General features: G+C 48.0%; 2 protein-coding genes across 17 annotated transcripts in view; one reads left to right on the top strand and one right to left on the bottom strand.

Annotated features, from left to right (window-relative positions):
* Positions 1 to 6,989, top strand: part of CAMSAP1 (calmodulin regulated spectrin associated protein 1) — a 33,209-nt gene extending 26,220 nt beyond the window's left edge. For all 4 annotated transcript variants that reach the window (XM_057409090.1, XM_057409091.1, XM_057409089.1 and 1 more), the window contains 7 exons: positions 90 to 2,526; positions 3,784 to 3,920; positions 4,011 to 4,219; positions 4,306 to 4,408; positions 4,758 to 4,873; positions 5,091 to 5,209; positions 5,515 to 6,989. In XM_057409090.1, coding sequence (XP_057265073.1) covers positions 90 to 2,526; positions 3,784 to 3,920; positions 4,011 to 4,219; positions 4,306 to 4,408; positions 4,758 to 4,873; positions 5,091 to 5,209; positions 5,515 to 5,817 — 3,424 coding nt within the window. In that variant the 3' untranslated portion in view covers positions 5,818 to 6,989. The remainder of the gene's footprint in view (positions 1 to 89; positions 2,527 to 3,783; positions 3,921 to 4,010; positions 4,220 to 4,305; positions 4,409 to 4,757; positions 4,874 to 5,090; positions 5,210 to 5,514) is intronic.
* KCNT1 (potassium sodium-activated channel subfamily T member 1) overlaps positions 1 to 17,813 on the bottom strand; it is a 115,581-nt gene that overhangs the window by 27,439 nt on the left and 70,329 nt on the right. For 8 of the 13 annotated variants that reach the window (XM_057409094.1, XM_057409095.1, XM_057409096.1 and 5 more), the window contains one exon: positions 16,007 to 17,086. The exons of 1 other annotated variant lie outside the window; for it this stretch is intronic. In XM_057409094.1, coding sequence (XP_057265077.1) covers positions 16,674 to 17,086 — 413 coding nt within the window. In that variant the 3' untranslated portion in view covers positions 16,007 to 16,673. Of the gene's footprint in view, positions 1 to 12,894; positions 13,792 to 14,197; positions 14,283 to 16,006; positions 17,087 to 17,813 lie in introns of those variants that run through there. 4 more of the 13 variants (XM_057409099.1, XM_057409106.1, XM_057409101.1 and 1 more) reach the window with 2 other exon arrangements.

Genomic DNA, 17,813 nt, shown 5'->3' with positions numbered 1-17,813 from the left:
AATTGTCACTGTTTTCATCAAACTCCTTAATTGAACAAATTATAACTTTTTGTGCTTAAGCGTCAGTAGAATGTTCTTATCTTTTCTAGGCCTCTGTCTCAGCCAACGCCATTTGCTCTTCATCATTCTGCCAGTACTGATGTGGACCCTGGGTCTGGTGATAGCATTAGTCTGGCTAGATCAATCAGCAAAGACAGCCTTGCTTCAAACATCGTTAACGTAACTCCAAAAAATCAGCCCCATCCTCCGTCCGTGAAGACTAATGGGAAGAGCTTGCTGAACAATGTTGAAATCGAGGATGAGGATGAAGAGCTTATTGCAATAATCAGATCTGAAGAGAGGCCAAACCGTGCTGATGTGGAATTGCAGAATGCATCAGCCAGGGTGCCCAGCATAGTTACATCTGCATGGTCTCCAAAAACAAATAGTGAGACTTCAGAAAGCAAACCAGACAGTTTTTACTTGGAGCCTCTAATGCCTGCTGTTCTAAAACCAGCAAAGGAAAAACAGATCATCAACAAAGAGGATGAATGTGGGGAAGGGAAACAAAGGAGTTTTACAACAAAAAGATTAAATGAAGGACACTTGTCTTTGATCCGCAAGAAAACAAATAGCAGTCATGGTGAGCATGACCTCAACAGGACTTTTACTCCAATTTCTAGTTCTGATTTCACTCCAGTTGCAGACCCTACAACTGCAGATTCAGTGGCACTGGTGGAGGGAGGTTTAGAAGCTTCCAGACCTTTGGCTAGTAGCAGTCTAGATCCTTCTCCTCAGGAACTATCCACTGGAGGATTTTTTCTTCATGCTGCTAAATCTGATGATGACATAGCAAGTAAAGTCAATGTCAGTTATGTGAAAAGTCTCAATTCGCATGTTGCAGATACTACATGGACTATGGTGAGACAGGATTCTGATTCAGATCTCTTAGACATAGAAGATGCTGACCAGGATTTGGTAGTCATAGATGACCATCCTATAGTTGCTAAATACATTGGTGAGGAAGAATCTGCAAAACTGCAAGAAGATATGAAGGTCAAAGAACATGAAGACAAGGATGATGCCAGTGGACGTTCCAGCCCGTGCTTGAGTACAATATCTCAAGTTAGCAGTGTGTCCATGACTAGTGGGAGTGTCCGAATGACCAACTTTGCTGAACGGAAGCTTCAGAGGCTTAATAGCTATGAAACAAAGTCCAGCACAAGTAGTTCACAGAAGACCACACCAGATGGATCAGAAAGCTGCCCAGCACCACTGACCACATGGAAACAAAAGCGAGAACAAAGCCCCAACAGGCAAAATAAAGATAATGTTAATCTTCTAGCTTCTGAATTGGTGCAGCTTCATATGCAGTTGGAAGAGAAAAGAAGGGCAATAGAAGCTCAGAAGAAGAAGATGGAAGCCTTATCAGCAAGGCAGCGACTAAAATTAGGCAAGGCAGCTTTCCTGCATGTCGTTAAAAAAGGGAAATCTCCTGATGTTCCCCAACCTCTTAAACCAGAACATTTTGCAAAGGAATATTCTCGGCACAATGGTGAAGACTTAGATGAAGTTTCTTTGGGTTCCAAATCTGAGGAGTTCCTTGTGAAAGAGGACGAGAGAGAAGAAATGCTCAACGATTCTCCTGAAGTGACAAAAGTAAAAATTCAAGAAAGCCTCGCTTTTGCTGAGCAACATAAAGCAAAAGACTCTGCTGCTATACATGACTTGGAGAAAAGCAATATTATTTCTGTTGCCCTCCTGGAAGACAACGTTACTGAAGTGGATATAAATGAATGTGATCTTTCTATTGAGAAACTGAATGAAACTATCAGTACACTTCAGCAGGCTATATTGAAGATTTCTCAGCAACAGGAACTGCTTATGAAATCTCCCACAGTGCCAACACCGGGAACCAGAAGTAACTCTCAGGACCAAAAAGTAAAACCATCAATTCACTTTGTTGAGCCCCTCTCTCCAACTGGAATGAACAGTCTTCGTAAACCCCCTCGGTTTGGCCAAGGAAGGAGCCCTCGGTCAGGGAGACCATCTGATTTGAAAGTCAGTAAAGACAGACAGCAAAATTCCACCCGTGTTAAAACCCCAACACAAAGCCTAGACACCCTACCGCATTTAAGACCGTTTCCATCCAATAGCTTGTTAAAGACACCAACAGAAATCGGCTTGGAAAGTAGCCCTGATCACGGGAGTGGTTCTCAAGAGAAGTGTTTCTTTGATACCTATAGACTTCATGATGAGAGCAATCAAAGGGCACTTGCTCTCTCCACCTCCAAAGATGCAAATATTATTTCTGAAATGAGCAAGGAGGTGAATAACAGCTTCAAGGAAACAGGGTTGAATTCTTCTGATGGCTCAGGAAAAGAAAATGTCCCAGTGGACGAGCCACTGAGGAGCAAGGCTAATCTCATTGAAGTAGACTTGTCCGACTTAAAAGCTCCAGATGAAGGAGAACTTGAAAACCCGGATAGCTCTACAGATATGATTAGTGAAGGTGATCAGAAGTCTGGTGTGGGTTTTTTCTTCAAGGTAAATATGTCACCTTTCTATATTTGCTTATTGTTACACATTTGCCCAGCATTAGAAGTGGTTTAGTCCACTTCAGTCTTTTGATGGAACACAGTACATTTTGGTTGCAATATTTAGGATTTAAAGAACTGCACTGGGAAGGAACTGCTTGTGGAGAAAAAAGGGTTTGACTTAACGTATGAAATCTGTGTTAACTTTACTAGGAACAAGGATTAACCTTGCTTTTCTTCTTTCCCATAGATTTTTCTGAGATAGAGTACAAAAGAATCACAGAATGCAAGGGCAGAATTTACTGCTGTGAACCTGTGTCAGCTGAAAGAAAGAGTTCTGACAGAATACAGGGATCTAGGAAAACCTGCTGGAGTCTGAACTGGGTTTTTGGCATTTGCACCCAGATTTTAAGCAGCCTAATATTCAAGGGCTCCAGCAGAGAATTTAATTGTATGGCTGTAGATGCAAGTGAAAAATAAGATGCTTTAGTGCACTGTTGGAAGAAATGATTCTTTTCCATACAACTTTTGGTTTTGTCTTATAATGGTAGTGTACAGGGCTCACAATGAAAATATATTTGAGTAATTTTTCTCATTTCACACATTAACTGGCTTGGGGAAAGGCTTGTTGTTAAGCTGATGGGTTCTGGGGACAGTGCTATTTCTTCTTGTTGGGTTGGGTATATTTCAGGTAGTGTGCATTCTCCTTCTGTTGAAGTTCAGAACTGCTGACAGAACATTTGATATCTTAATGTATGCTTAGCAGTGATTATTGTAAATACCTTAAATGTGCTGACATGGTGATACTTTTTTAATTTCTCCTTCAAGAAAGTCAAGCTGGGATGTCTCAGTCCTCTTGAATTTCTTGTTTTATACAGTGTGATTATATACTGACTGACTCAGAGGTTATCATTATGCTGGGGTGGTTTGTACCATCCATCCTGGCCCACGTGGTAGTTGCATTGTAATTTGCAGTTCTTGAAGTTTTTGTGGTGATGAAGCATGCTTCAAAGCAGGTCAGAGGAAGGTGACACTCTTCTTTTTGTCCTCACAGACTTAAGGGAACAGTGAAATTGTCTCTTAAATTATTCTTGAGCCACAACAGTTCAATACAGTTCTGATTTACAGTCAGCAATTACCAGAATGTAAAGGTTTCCCAAAGTAACAGCTTATGCTTTCCTAAAATCTTCCTGGTATCGTCAGCAATGCTGTGATGTCCAGCTTAGGATATTCTCTTCTGTTCTTTAAAATGCTCTGAATTTTACAGGATGAACAGAAAGCAGAAGATGAGCTCGCGAAGAAACGTGCAGCGTTCCTCTTGAAGCAGCAGCGCAAGGCTGAGGAGGCTCGGATTCGGAAACAGCAGTTGGAGGCTGAAGTTGAACAGAAAAGAGATGAAGCTCGGTAATGACATCTGGAAAGGAGTACTTCTTTTTATCTTTAAGAGGAGGAGAGGTGTTATATGTTGAATGTAACACTGTGTTTGCTATTTAGTCGCAAAGCTGAGGAGGACCGAATACGGAAGGAAGAGGAGAAAGCCCGAAGAGAACTTATCAAGCAAGAATATCTAAGGAAAAAACAGCAGCAAATTTTGGAGGAGCAAGGGCTTAGCAAGCCCAAATCCAAGCCCAAAAAACCCAGGCCCAAGTCAGTCCATCGTGAAGAATCTTACAGTGATTCAGGGACAAAGTGTTCTTCCACACGTAAGAGTTGTGCTTTGTTTGCTCTCACGGGGTCCGCAAACCCGCGTTAACAAAATGTATTTCACACCTTCTCTTTTATTTTGTAGCTGACAACCTGAGCAGTGCTCAGTCTGGTTCCAGCCTGTCGTTGGCCTCCGCAGCAACAACTGAACCTGAAAGCGTGCACTCCGGTGGGACGCCGTCTCAGAGGTAGAAGACTAAGCTTAACTTTAGTATTTTTTCAATAGCGTTGGGATTCGGTGGTGTTGGCTTCATTTGCTGCCATAGAGGCCCAGTAGTAAGCGGTGAATTCAGCTCTGTTTTATGTGGCTGCCAACTCCCATGTTCTGTACAAACTTGCTCTGTTGTTTTGTTTTCTCACAGTGGAAGAACAGAATTTCACTTTGATGACTGAGCAGGGGGAATCTGGCTCTCTGGGGGAGGAGAAGGGATATATAGCCTGTTCCATTCAGAGCCAGCCACTGGTGAATTCTTTTAAGAGGGTTCGTTTTTCAAACCAAAATCATGTCCTATAACTTTTTATATTCCATCCCCCCAGAGTTGAATCAATGGAGTCCTTACCAATACTGAGCAGAAACCCCAGCAGGAACACAGAAAGAGACTGGGAGAATGCTTCAACTGCATCTTCTATTGCTTCGGTGGCAGAATACACAGGTGACTGCTTCGGTTTGAGCATTTGTGATGAACAGCAGGCCTTAAAAAGCTGGGATGTATTTGATGTGACACATTTATTTTTGAGAAGTTGAGGTGTATTTTGTTCTGTTTAATATCTCTAAGATATTGTGGAGGATTTTCTGTTTTTCACTTTGAATGAAAATCTTAATGCTCGTAAATGTAAAGAAAATAATTTTTACTTCTTTATCTTCCTTAGGTCCAAAATTATTTAAGGAACCCAGCAGCAAATCAAACAAACATATTATTCACAATGCAATCTCTCATTGTTGTCTTGCTGGAAAAGTGAATGAACCACATAAGAATTCAATATTAGAGGTACAATACAATGTTATTAATGCACTCAACAAGATGTATCTGTAATGCTTATTTCATAACCCCGCTGAAATGCTGTAGCAAATACCATTTCCTAAAAGGTACCTGCATTGAGGGTCCTTTATTTCTCTTAACTGTATGGACTTGTGCAAAGCATGATCCTGCATTGAGTTGAACTCATAAGCTTATAAAAGGACTGAAAGTCATAGTTATAACATTATTCAGCTATATGTGAAAACTTAAAGCTTGACATGTTCACGGTGAAAACTCCTGTATTAATCTATGTATGTGTTTGGTTTTTAATGCAGGAACTAGAAAAATGTGATGCCAACCACTACATCATTTTGTTCCGTGATGCTGGCTGCCAGTTCAGAGCACTTTATTGCTACTATCCTGACACTGAAGAAATCTACAAGCTGACTGGAACAGGGCCAAAGAGCATCACCAAGAAAATGATTGACAAACTTTATAAGTACAGTTCGGACAGAAAACAGTTTAACGTGATTCCAGCCAAAACCATGTCTGTCAGTGTGGATGCTCTTACTATTCATAACCACTTGTGGCAAGCCAAGCGACCTGCAGTGCCAAAGAAGACTCAGACTCGTAAATGACACTGAGTTCTTGGGGGGAGGATTGCTGAATGGGATGGCATCGAAAGAAGACATGTTTACCATTTTCCTCCAGTTTGGTATGAAATGTGCAGAACCATAGACATTTTTTAAGACGCTTCTAAACAGAAACCGTGGATGCAAGTTACGAAGAATGAAGGAACATTGCCAGTGTTTTTTATGAATAATAAATAAATCTGCTGTTACACCCAATGCTAACTACTGTGGCTTTCAACTGATGAGGGACTGTGCATGTAGCAAGATCTTTAACAAGTGGATTTCCTTTTACTTGAAGCTTTCCATCGGTACAAATTGGGAATAATTTAGTTCCGTTTCCTCTCCACCTCATTCCCTCCTTTCTCCTGTCACTCTTAAAGTTGGCGAGCGCTGAACTTCAGTAGGATTGAACAGATCTTGGGTGAAGTGCTTTGGGTTTGGTTTGGTTTTTTAAACAGTCTTTAGGGAAACCTTCCTTTGGGACTTTTTTGAGGAACTGTTTAATACATCAACTTGTTGTACTGTTATCTACTGCCAACGTTAAGTCCAGCTCAGATTTCTGAACAAAGCCCCCAACTTGTGCTGCTCAGAACAGAGTTTACTCGCAGTATCTCTTTAGGATAAGCATTGCAAGGATTGCAAAAGCCAGTCTTTTATAAAAAAACCCAAGTTGTTCACAAATGTAAAGATCTCTGGAATACAATCGTGAAGAGGCATACTACAGGTGCTACTAGCTGCAACATGCCTGACTGAAACTTAAGGCGAGCTGAACAGAGCACAGTCATTACTGATTTCAGTTTCAGGTAGTGTCCTAAAGATTTGTTTGCTTTAATAAAGATGGAATCTGGTAGGTATAGAACATTTCCACTCTGAGCACGCTACTCCTGTACGATGGTGCACTTAATGATCACAGATTTTAATGTTTTTATTACGTCATGAAATGTAATTCTACTTTCTTTGTCCTGTCTTTATTCTGAATGAGCAGCATGCTCGAAGATGAAGAGTGTGTTATGTTTTTTATTTTGGGTGAGATATTAATATATATTGATTTGTTTTTCTCATTTAAAAGCAATTTTTAAACAGAGACATTTGCATTTGTTTCAGAAGCCCAAATAAGTCGAATGGCTTTGGATTTCTTTTCATGTTGAAATATTAAACCTTGAGTTATAACCTTAAAAGTCGTTGTGTTTCAGCAGATTAAATTTTCGTCTGTGGTACCGGGGTGTATTTGCAGTTCAGTTCCGTTCTTTTAATACTCCCATTTCTCATCTGTGGCCCCAGCCAGACTTCAGAGTAGGTTTCTGTAGCCATTACCTAAGTTAATCTGCTAACATACGCCTGCGCCATCCGGTTTGACTCGACTACCTGAGGGTCATGTAGGCTTGTGACTTCGGTTTGCACATGTTTACTTTTATTTGAAGTGTTACTTGAATCCGTATCTCTTCAGTGCAAAAGGCACTACACCATCCTAGAGGTGAACTGAGCTCTACAAGACGTTATTAAGCTCTGAGAATAATGGAAGATATAGAGAGTTATGTACATAAGGGGAAAATAGGGTACGTAATAAAGTGCTGATGAGATAGAGCAAAGTGAAGGTCTTCCATTGCGGTCTCTCCATTTTACTTTTCCCCTTCCAGTACTCCTTGACTAGGCTGCTGCAACTTTGTAAATTATGTTAGATAGTTTGCTGCTTGTAAATAATTAAAGGCTTTATGGTTTCTAAAGTGCTAAGTATTAAACACAGTCATGAGTGTAGCTTTTGTTACCATGCTTTCCATGCTTGTGCTTTATTTCTCACTGTTTGATATTATATACCATATTTATTTTATGAAACACTGAAATTTAATAAAAACCATTAACTGATTTCCTTTTTATTTCATGTGTACTTTTGTTGTTGTGACACCTCATCCCCTCAAAGAACTAATGCGCTTTAAAGATGTGCTGCTCTGTGTTCGGTTGTGCTTCACCTGTAAGCAGCTGTAATAACTTCATGACAAGAGCTTCATTCTCCTGACCCTGATTGCAGCGTGCAACAACTTGGCCAAAAGGCTTTCAGACAACTGGAAAGTGATTTGACAGTCTCAGTGAGGATTTATGTCATCACTTCAGACTCTCAGATCTGGCTGGTGGGTTTTCTTTGATCTGTGGAGTCAGTGACAGAGGTTTGGAAGCATTAAGAGAATTTCTTTTGTTGGGCACTTCGGTATTAGCTTGCTTGTGATTTGTAAAGACAAGTTGCCTCTAGAATCTGGAAGTGAGCCGGTTGTTGAAGCGTCATAATGCATCCGAGTTGCATAGAAGTGAAATTTATATTCTCGAGGCTATAGACTTTTTTAGGGCAGGAATAATTTTCTGGGACTGTACAATAATCTTCTGCAGTCAGCTAATCCCTGTGTGTAGATTGAAAAAAGAATGAATCAGTGATCCCAGTGCTTTTTACTGTATTTCATTCAGGCTGAGATCTCGCTGCCTGTAGAAAGGACTGGAAGAGAAGGCGTCCTCCTGGATGTCATTGTGCTGGATCAGGTCCTGATTTTTCCTGCTGCAGTGTGGCTTTGTTTAATACTGGAAGCACTAGGATGTGACATCCATTTGGACAGGGAGAGGAGCTCATCGATAGGCAGGGTATAGTCCCAGGTGCCAAGCTGAGGATCGTAGAGGAAGTAAAGGAGTAAGTCACCTTCTAAGAGAGAAAATTCTCTGGAAAATGAATAATCTTAAATTTTAATTATAAAAAAAAAAAGCATTAATCTCAAATACCTTGGCAAGGAATATGGTCTGTAAATTTAGCCTGGAAACAGGAAGAGACAGAAAGCTGCTTGTAAGAAGAATTTGTGGGTGAGTGTGCAGGGGAATGTGGGGAAACCTGTAGATGTGTGTAGGCAAAGGCAGTGTTTTGGAGCAGGGAGAACTCACTTTCTCACATAGGTTTTGTATAATCTAAATGTCAACCTCAGTGTGTTCACTGCCTGCTGTCAGCCCAGGGTAAAATGTGGTTGTAGGACAGTGGCACTGTCAATGACTGAAGATCATCCCATGCAAGAACAGGTGGGAATCCATGCACTGGCAGCTGCCATGGAAGAATGGTGCCAGCATCCTACTTGCTGATGACTCATCTAGAAATCCCTGCTTAGAAAATGACATTTTGCCTTTCCACAGCGCTTGAGCTTTGCACAAATACCCTCCCAGGTGAAAGGCCTGGGCAGTTACTGGTGCTAGGCTGTGTCTGGGTGCCTTCTCCAGAGCAAGAGAAGTAACTTGTCAAGCTATAGCTTAAGCTGTCTGGTTTGTGATACACTAGGATTAATTGAACCCTCTTAGCTGTGTAAAACAACTGGCTTTCGCTAAAAACCCTCCTCCAGCTTCACAAAGGTTCTTGTGTTTCCTGGGAGTTCGGGTAGGAAAAAGTGGGAGCTTGAGGTACAGCCACAGCATCAGCTTTTCCTATGGCCGCAGAAGAGGGTGTCTGAAAGCAAGTGGTGGTGTTTTACTCCACTAAAGAAGTGCCTAAGCAATGTGTAGGACTTCCACAGAGCTCGCTGCAAGTGGACCACAGTGCTCTCACTGTGTCTGCTCTGAGCTGGAGAATTAGTCCCTATATAGAGTAATAGCTCTCTTGATTTCTCACACATAATGAACACAAAAATGTACATCTTTAAAGTGCTCTTCAATGTGATTTCCTTTTCCCAAGCTCTTCATGCATCATCTGTACACGTCGTGTATTTGCACATGCTGTTTGCATCTGTAGTCAGTGTCTGTCACGTTTCCATCATGCTCTGAGGCAGGGTTCAAGAATAATCTGAGCTGAAAGCACTTACCCTGAAAACCCCCATACAGTTCAACACGGGGCTGCCGGAACATTGAGTGTGCAGACAAAAGAAGCTCGATTTCTCCCTGCTACACTGGAGAGTTAACAGCAGAGAAACTGGTGATCTCTTTGGAGTTTCCACTTGCTACAATCAGGGGTTTGGGGCCGCAGTGTAAAGTAAGAGAATCACAGAACTGGGTAGGAAGGGACCTTAAAGCTCACGCAGTTCCTAGCCCTGCCACGGGCAGGGACACCTTCCACTGGAGCAGCTTGCTCCAAGCCCCATCTGACCTGGCCTTGAGCATTGCCAGGGATGAGGTGCCCAATTCAACAGCTCTCAGTTAATCAATCAGGGGTCTACATTTAACTCCATCAGCTCAGGGAGATGCAGGCTCTGGAGTGGCTGAGGGTGGCAGGGCTGGGACCAGTCACAGGTATGATGCCTGCAGTGGGTTTTGTGGTTTGGATGTTGTGCTGTTACTGTACCACAGCAGGAAGCAAATCTGACGTGTCTTTTGGGCATGAATGGAGCAAGAGAGTAGAAAGCTGAGGTTGAAAAGGTCTGGAAGAGATGACCCCAAGCACGGGCTCATATGTGTCAGGCCTTTGGCACTCTAGAGCCACATCTTGCCATGGGCTGTAAGATGAAGTTCACTTCAAGACCAAAACGAGACGCAGGCTCTGGGTGCTGCATGCAGCTCTTTTATTTTCATTGTCTTTACAGAAACGTGAAGCATCTTCACAGTCATTGTACAAAACCCTCTCCTGCAGTGCCTCCAGCAGAACGTGTCACAGGACCAGGGCTCAGAAGGAGCTATATTGGCTGTTGCTGATAAATATCCCTGCGTGAGCTGACCCGGAGAGATGAGAGGTCTCCCAGGGCCCATAAAGATGCCATGTTCTCTACAGATTGAGGTAAAAAGGGGTGTAACAGGAAATAAATATACTCTAACATTTGGTTTAATATTCAATTTTAATGCAGGATATATGGATTTAGTCCATATTTAGTGTAGGAAACCGTTAGTGGACACGTAACATGCGATGGAGCCGTTTGCTGCGACACTTGAAACTACTGCGACCAGCCTCATTCCTGCCTCCCCCCAGGGCCTGTCACATCTCCACGGTGGAACACAACCATTCCCTTCAGTAAATCCTACTCTTCCAAGCTCAGTGTCCCTGTGGGAAGGGCAGGGCGGGGGCTGGCCCCCTCCAAGCCAGCAGAAACGGCTCCTTTTGATGCATCAGCATTCCCAGGCCCGTTACAAAAATAAAATACTTCTGTTTTTTACATTAGTATTGGAGCTGATCTAGAGAATTAGAAAAATTAAACGTTTGCTCTGACTCGCATTGACCCCAGGCAAGTATCTACAGTATGGAGCTCAACATCCCAGGGAATGCCTGCTAGAAATGTACACCATAGAAAGAACGTCTGCAAACTGCCCAGGGTTTATACACGTAGCTTTCTGTTTAAATACAGCTATTTATACCTTGGACAAAAACAGAAGCATTGTCAAAATATGGTCGGATTGAGGGCTGTTATTGAAGAGTATCCCAAACCAGAGGGAGTTCAGACTGCTTTTGGTTCGCGGGTTTCCTCTTAGGTTGATGGTCTCCTTGTATTCAGGGTCTGTAAGAATTCAGAGTGCCCATGGAGAAGGAGGTGCCTAAAGCTGAGCTCCTGTGTGGCACCCATGTGCAGCTGGGGGGGCTCTGGAATGGGGACCACTTACCCAGCAGTGTGTGTGGCTGACCTGGATGCTCGGGGCTGGCTCGTTTCAGGGCTGGGTTTAGCTGCAGAACACAGCACTTACAGAGCCCGTCCCACCAGCAGCCAGTCAAATGCAGAGAGAAAGATCATGGAATCAGCCTGCTTTGGGTTGGGAGAGACGTAAAGCTCATCCAGCTCCAACCCCTTCCCCTACAGCAGGATGCTCCAAGCCCCATCCAGCGTGGCCTTGAGCACTGCCAGGGATGGGGCATACTAAAACCTGTGATGTTGTGAGCAGTCACAGCACCCACTCTGCCTGGGGGTTTGGTGCTTGGTTGGTTGGGGTTTTCTAAACCCTGAATATTTGTTCCACACTCCCTTGAGAGCAAAGTGGGGACTGGAAGATCACCGGCTGTAACCTGGATGATTAAATACAGCAATAAGTGATGAGGCCTTTAACACAGCCCCCGGGTGTGCTTTTGTCCTTCGCTCTCTTCTTCAGCCTACAAGAACATCTTTATTTCAAAGGATACATGTGGCATGCTGCATTGCAAATGGAAATAAGTCAAACAGCATCTAGCTTAAAACCCTCAATAACTGAAAAAAGAACCCAAAACAACCCCAAAAACCCCCATCAGAGGCAGTGTGATTTGTGCCCACACCAAAATGAAGCAGAAGGGTCGGGCTGGGCTCATTGCTTTCACCTGCAGTGCCTCTCCAAGCCCATGATGTACCATCAGCTGATGGTCCCCAGTGCAGGTCACACAGGGCCTCATGACCAACGCATCAGGACCAAATAACAAAGAACTAAATAGGATCCCCTCAAGATCATCTCACAACTGCTTGAAACTGCAACTTCAAACAGGTATCTGTGGTTTGCTTTTGGTTTGCTTTTGTAAACAGCTTTTATTGGGAGTGTCAAGGGGGAACAGGAGTCAAACGTTCATGGCACCAAACCATTCAGCTGGCAGCAGGTCCGGGATGGCTGATGGGCGTTTATGGCAACGTTGTGCTTTACAGGCTTCTCATTAAAATAAAGAAAGCACATTGGAGTTTTAACCTATGCAAGTAACGGTCTGGAAAGGTAACGAGTCAGTCATCCACGTGGCAGCCAAAGAGAACCTTTACAAGGGTGCCAAAACAGACGGAAAACGCATCTGGTGTCTCTGCTCTGGGGAGGTCTCCGCGGGTGCAGTCGGAAGCGGTGGGCCAGCATAAGGCAGTGCTCTGGGGCTCGGGTTGGTGGTGATCTGTACATTCATGCACCTCTGCTGCAGACACGTGCTGTTGCTGGGTTGCAAAGTGGAGCGAGGATGGACGGAGCTGCAGCGGGCAGGGGGGCGCAGGCAGAACCCGCTGCCTTGATGGTGGCCCTGGTCATGCCCCATGGGAAGGGAAGGGGGGACATTCAGACCCAGGCTGTGCAGCCGAGCGGGTGTCAGGCCCCAAACTGCCCCTGGAAGGAGGGGAAGGGGCTGAGCTGAGACACTGACCCCATCAGTGCCTGCTCCCGGCCAGCCTGTCCCATCCCACCCCAGCACAGGGATCCCCGGGCATCAGTGCCCAGCTCCAACAGCAGCAGCAATGGGGGATGAGCTCAATGGGGGACACAAACCCAGGGGCACGGTGCCCACAGCCAGGGCTTGGGCTTAGAGCTGGGCACGTATGGCAAGAGGCATTGCCATAGGGATGGCAATTGGCGTTCAGTCACCTGGTTTGGTTTGCGAGAGGCTAAGGTGCACCGGAGGCAGTGCAGCCCTGCCATGGCACCAGAAGGAGCTGCATGGCCGTGTTCCATCCTATTCCAGCCATCCCACGGCCGCCAGCACATCCTCCCCTGCCTCTGGCACAGCTCCGAGTGCTCCTCACATCGATGCCGTAACAGAAAACCAACAGAGGGTGAAGAACATGAGTTGGGTGAAAGAGAAGTTCGGGTACCCCGAGGGGATCCCCGGTGAAGGAGGAAGGGTTTTGGCGCAGTTTTGCTCTTGTATTGACAAACCCCATCAAATGCAAACAACCTGCACCATCGGGGCGGGTAACGTTAAGCACAGTCCTCCTGCTCTCACAGGGTCGTTTGTCGTCGGGTCTCAGCCACGTCCCACCAGCACCAGCGAAGACTTTCTCACTAGTTGCGGTATTGGTATAAAAAGTTAAAAGCCACGGGGTGCCTGCGGGTGTCCGTCCGTCCGTGCCGTCCCTCCGGGGCCTGGGCACCCCTTGCACAGCACACGGCCAGGCTGGGCATCACCGTCCCCCGGGGCACCCATGGGCAGCAGCAGCAGCAGCCGCCTTCCCCTCGGCCGCCGTCCTCATCCTCACCCTGTCCCGGGCAGGGGCCGCTCAGAGCTGGGTCTCGTCGCGCGTTTCGGGGTTGCAGGGCCCCACTTTGTTGCTGTAGCTGCTCTTGCGGCTGTGGCCGTCGTTGGCCACGTGGGCCAGGGGGTCAGAGCGGATCAGGTACCTGTGGGGCACAGCTTGGTTACATCAATGGAACCCCCCCCCCAACTTCCCCATCAGCACCAGGGAGCTGTGCAACCACTAAACTGGGGTCTGGCCCATCCTCAAGGCTGGGAAATGTGGGGATGCGCCATGGGGCTGTGCTCAACAATAAAGAGTTATTTGTTCTGCTGCACAGCAGCAAAAGCCGAGGGAAAACCTTCACACCGAGAGTCAGAACCGTGATGAGTAAAGCTGGGGCAGTTTGGGCACTGCTTGGGACCATATGGAACGGGGACAGCCTGGAAGGGAGGCAAAACGCCACTGGTCTTTATGAGAAAGGATGAAAGCAATGCAATGGGGCAGGCCATGGTGCTGGGGCAGGTCTGGGGACACAGGGGGAGGCTAAGAGGGATGGAAGCAACACCTACACGATGTCGTTGAGCTCCAGCCGCGTGTCTGGAGGGGGATTGATGAGGACGTAGGACAGCGTGTTCTGGTGGTCGTTCATCTCATCTGCGAGACAAGGGGACAGGGCTGGTGAGGGGTGCCCTGAGGGACACCCCATGGCCTCGGTCCCACAGCCCCACTGCAGCATCCCCGAGCACCCGGCTCTGAGGGATCGCAGCTCATTCCCAACACACGGCATTGCCACAGGAAGAGCACCAAGAACACTGCTGCCACCTCCCTCCATGCCTCCCCAACCACTGCCCCCCAGCCGCATGGCTGGCAGATGTAACTCTCCAAAGTCCCTATTTTCCCCCATAAAAAAGTAAGTTTTCTTACCTTGGTTTAGTGCAAGAAAGGGAACAGGTTAGTCTTGCCACGTTAGGTCTAGCACAAGTCCAACCACTGGCTCAGGGCCGCCAAACCCCCCCCAGGCCGCTCTGCCCGCTTCTCCCCTTCTTGCACTACTTAATTTAGCATCATCCAGCAACAGGTTTTAGTTCAATCACTGCTTCTTTCTCCTGCCCAAAGGAAACCACCTCCATGGGGTTCCAGAGCCATCGATGCCACTCGGGGATGGCTCTAAACTACAGTGACCACCCGGGGAAGGGCTCAGGGCCACCCATGGGTGCTGCAGGGCCAAAGGGGTGGCCCCAGGGCCAGGGGTGGGGTGGGGGGGTGCTTTCCAAAATAGCTGAGAACAAGATCATAGGTGAAATGAATGGGGGTGCAAGGCTGCGGGCGGCCGGGGAGGGGGGAGCTGCGACAAAGACCACCGTTTACAGATGGATGTGGATGGACAGGATGGAGAGGGGATGGACAGACGGACGCCAGGGGAGCATGAGCAGCACGGTGGGACACCAGCTCGCTGCAAGGCTGTCACTGGGACACCTCTTGGGCTGTCAGAAGGGTCCCTCTTGAGCAGCATCGGTGCGCAGCCGATGGTTGCTGGTCTCAGACAACTGGGGCTCAGTTTGGTGGCAGCAGGACCAAGAAGTGGCCACTGGGAGAGGAGCTGCTCCCACCACCCCATCCCTGCTCTCCCCCTGCACACCACACAGCAGGACACAGGATGAGTCTCCAGCCATAACAGCACCCATGGGTGCGTGATCACCCCAGGCACAAGGTAGAGGCCAAGCCAGGTGCTCTTCAGCCTCAGGACTGGGGTGCAATCTCTGAAATAGGGCTTGCCTATAGCTGTGCAATGAGCTCAAGCCACTGCAGCCACGAGGCCCGGCACCCTGCACAGGGATGCAAACAGGCCCCCACATGTATTTGGCCAGTGCATGTCCAGATGGGTCCCAGGGCATCCCTGCAGCTGGACCGCACCCGGCAGAGTTTGCAGGGGGACATGAGACCCTTGTTTTGCTGCTCAGACACCTCCCAGCATCTCCGAGCCCACAGAAGCTGCCTGATGGTGGATGGGACCACCGCAGGGAGATGCTGTACCAGGGTGCTGGTCCAGCCCTGGGTACCAGCCGGTCCCTCGAGCCTTGTCCATCCCAGTGCTCATCCTTACAGCGAGGCGGGGACAGGGGGTGGCGATGCTGGGGTGCGGGTGGCACACACAGACCCTGGGACCCGGCGGGACACAGGGGGCTTGACATGAGGAGGGAGGTGGGACGGGCCCTGGCTCGCGGCAGGTTTCCCTGCTCCATGGAAGCACCTTTTCCTGACCCCCATGCAGCCAAGCCAGGCACTGCTGAACCCACCAAGTATATTGCCATGGGGTCCCCTGCGGCACAGCGGCGGGGCTCAGCCCAGCAATCACTGGGTTTATTTGGGGGGGGGGGGGGGGGGAGCCAGCGCTGAGCTCCAGCTCCTGCACCGGGAGTGATGCCACAACGTCTGGTGTTCACCCATGGGGGCTCCTGGTTTGGGGTGAATGGACGGTGCTGGACCCTCTGTGGTGCTCACTCAGCCCCAGCTCTTCTGCAGGATGGGGAGATGCCAGCGGGGTCCGAGCTCTGCCCAGCACCCACCACCCTGCTGGCAATATACTGTGCTGGCGTGGGGCTTCCATGAGCCCCGGCTGGGGCTGCTGCTCTGATGAAGGACAGCTCATAGGAAAATGCCAACTTTTCACCTTAAGCACGGGTTCGTGAAGCCTAAAATAGAGCAAGAATGGGCTATTGCTAACCTCTAATTGCTGCAGTCAAATGGGGCCTTTCCAGGGCACTTTACACCACTTTAAGTGCCTTTACACTGTGTAAATGATGCAACAACGCTGCAGACACCAACAAGGTGCTTGGGGTGGCTGCAGCATGGGCAGTGCCTGTGGGAGCTGCTGCCTGGGTTAGAAAACAGGGTTTGCTAATGCTAAAGAACACAAGGCAAGGATTGTGAAGGGCTTTCCGAATGCTGCCTGGCCCCTGAGCTGTGCCTGACCCATGTGGGGTCAAGAGGAGAAGGGGCTGGTGCAGCATCTCATCAGAGCCCACAGCAGCAGCTCCGCTGTGCTCAGCCCCCCACAAACCCCCTCCTCAAGGTGCCCCTGGCTTTACAGACCAAAACCAACTTGCAGAGCGATGGAGGGAGGGTTTCTTTTAATGACAGCCTCGGGCTGTGATTTCCCTGTAAGAACTCAGCTAGAAAAGGGTCCCTGAGGCTTTTATCTCCACGGCTTTGTGGAGCCCAGTTTGCGCCTCCGTTCGGGCTTTTGTTTTCCGAAACAAACAAATCAGTGCTTGAAAGGCTCGGGGATCTAAGGTGAAAACCGGCAGGGGTGTGTGGTTTGGGCTTAGCTGGCATGATCTTGTTGTACGCTGCACGCCGTGAGTCACGCGGGACTCCCAGGGAAAGGGAATTACCTTGCAAATATCCCAGGTTTACCCGATTCATCACATCACTGGCTGTTAAATTTGCTACATCCTCTACAGAACATACAGGGAAAGGCACAGACATAAACAGAGAGAGAGAGAGAGGTCAGCAAGCCATGGTTCGGCAAATATCAGAGACGAGCTCCTGCACTGCAGCAATCAAATGAGCAAAAGAAAACGGAAAGGAGCAGAAGGCAGAGCAACGGGTTCGTCCATAAACGCCATGGGTGTCCAGACACTGACGGTGACACACGGTGACAACGCACATCCCAGCACAGCCGGCCGCAGACGAGCTGTGCCGCAGGGGTTATGGAGATGCTGGTCCCCCCGCTGTGCCCAGCGCCCCGATCCCGGCCAGGCACTGCCCTCCCATCCCGACGGGAGACGGGTCCTGCATCTCCCCCCGCCCCTCCGCCGCCTCCTCGATTGCTGGAGCTTCCCTGGGTTGCTCCAACCAAAATAGGCCAGGAGAAGGACGCAGTTTCGAACACCGACCCAGCCGGAGCATCCCTGCCGGGCTGGCTGCAGGCGGCCCCTCGGGATCCTCACTTGAAGTCATTCAGGCAGAGAAGCTGCCTCTGCCTTCCCCTCTGCCTGTGTTTGGGGCACAGCGGCTCTTGCTTCAGGCGCATGGGCTGTGCTTCAAGCGTTCCCTGTCCCCCAGCTTCCCACACTGTGTGAAACAGCTCTCTTAAGGCGGTGAATGGTGTCAGCCACGCTCCAGACTCTGCAACAGAGCTGCAGGGAGCTGGAAGTTCCCTAGGAAAAGCAGCAGAAGCTT

Source organism: Pezoporus wallicus, unplaced genomic scaffold (genome assembly GCF_028554395.1).
Source record: "Pezoporus wallicus isolate ANWC-B61680 ecotype Strahan unplaced genomic scaffold, APGP_CSIRO_Pwel_v1 contig_8341, whole genome shotgun sequence".
In the NCBI taxonomy this organism is placed as follows: Eukaryota; Metazoa; Chordata; class Aves; order Psittaciformes; family Psittacidae; genus Pezoporus; species Pezoporus wallicus.
Note: the sequence above shows the minus strand (reverse complement) of the source record. Positions and strands in the feature narration are given on the sequence as shown.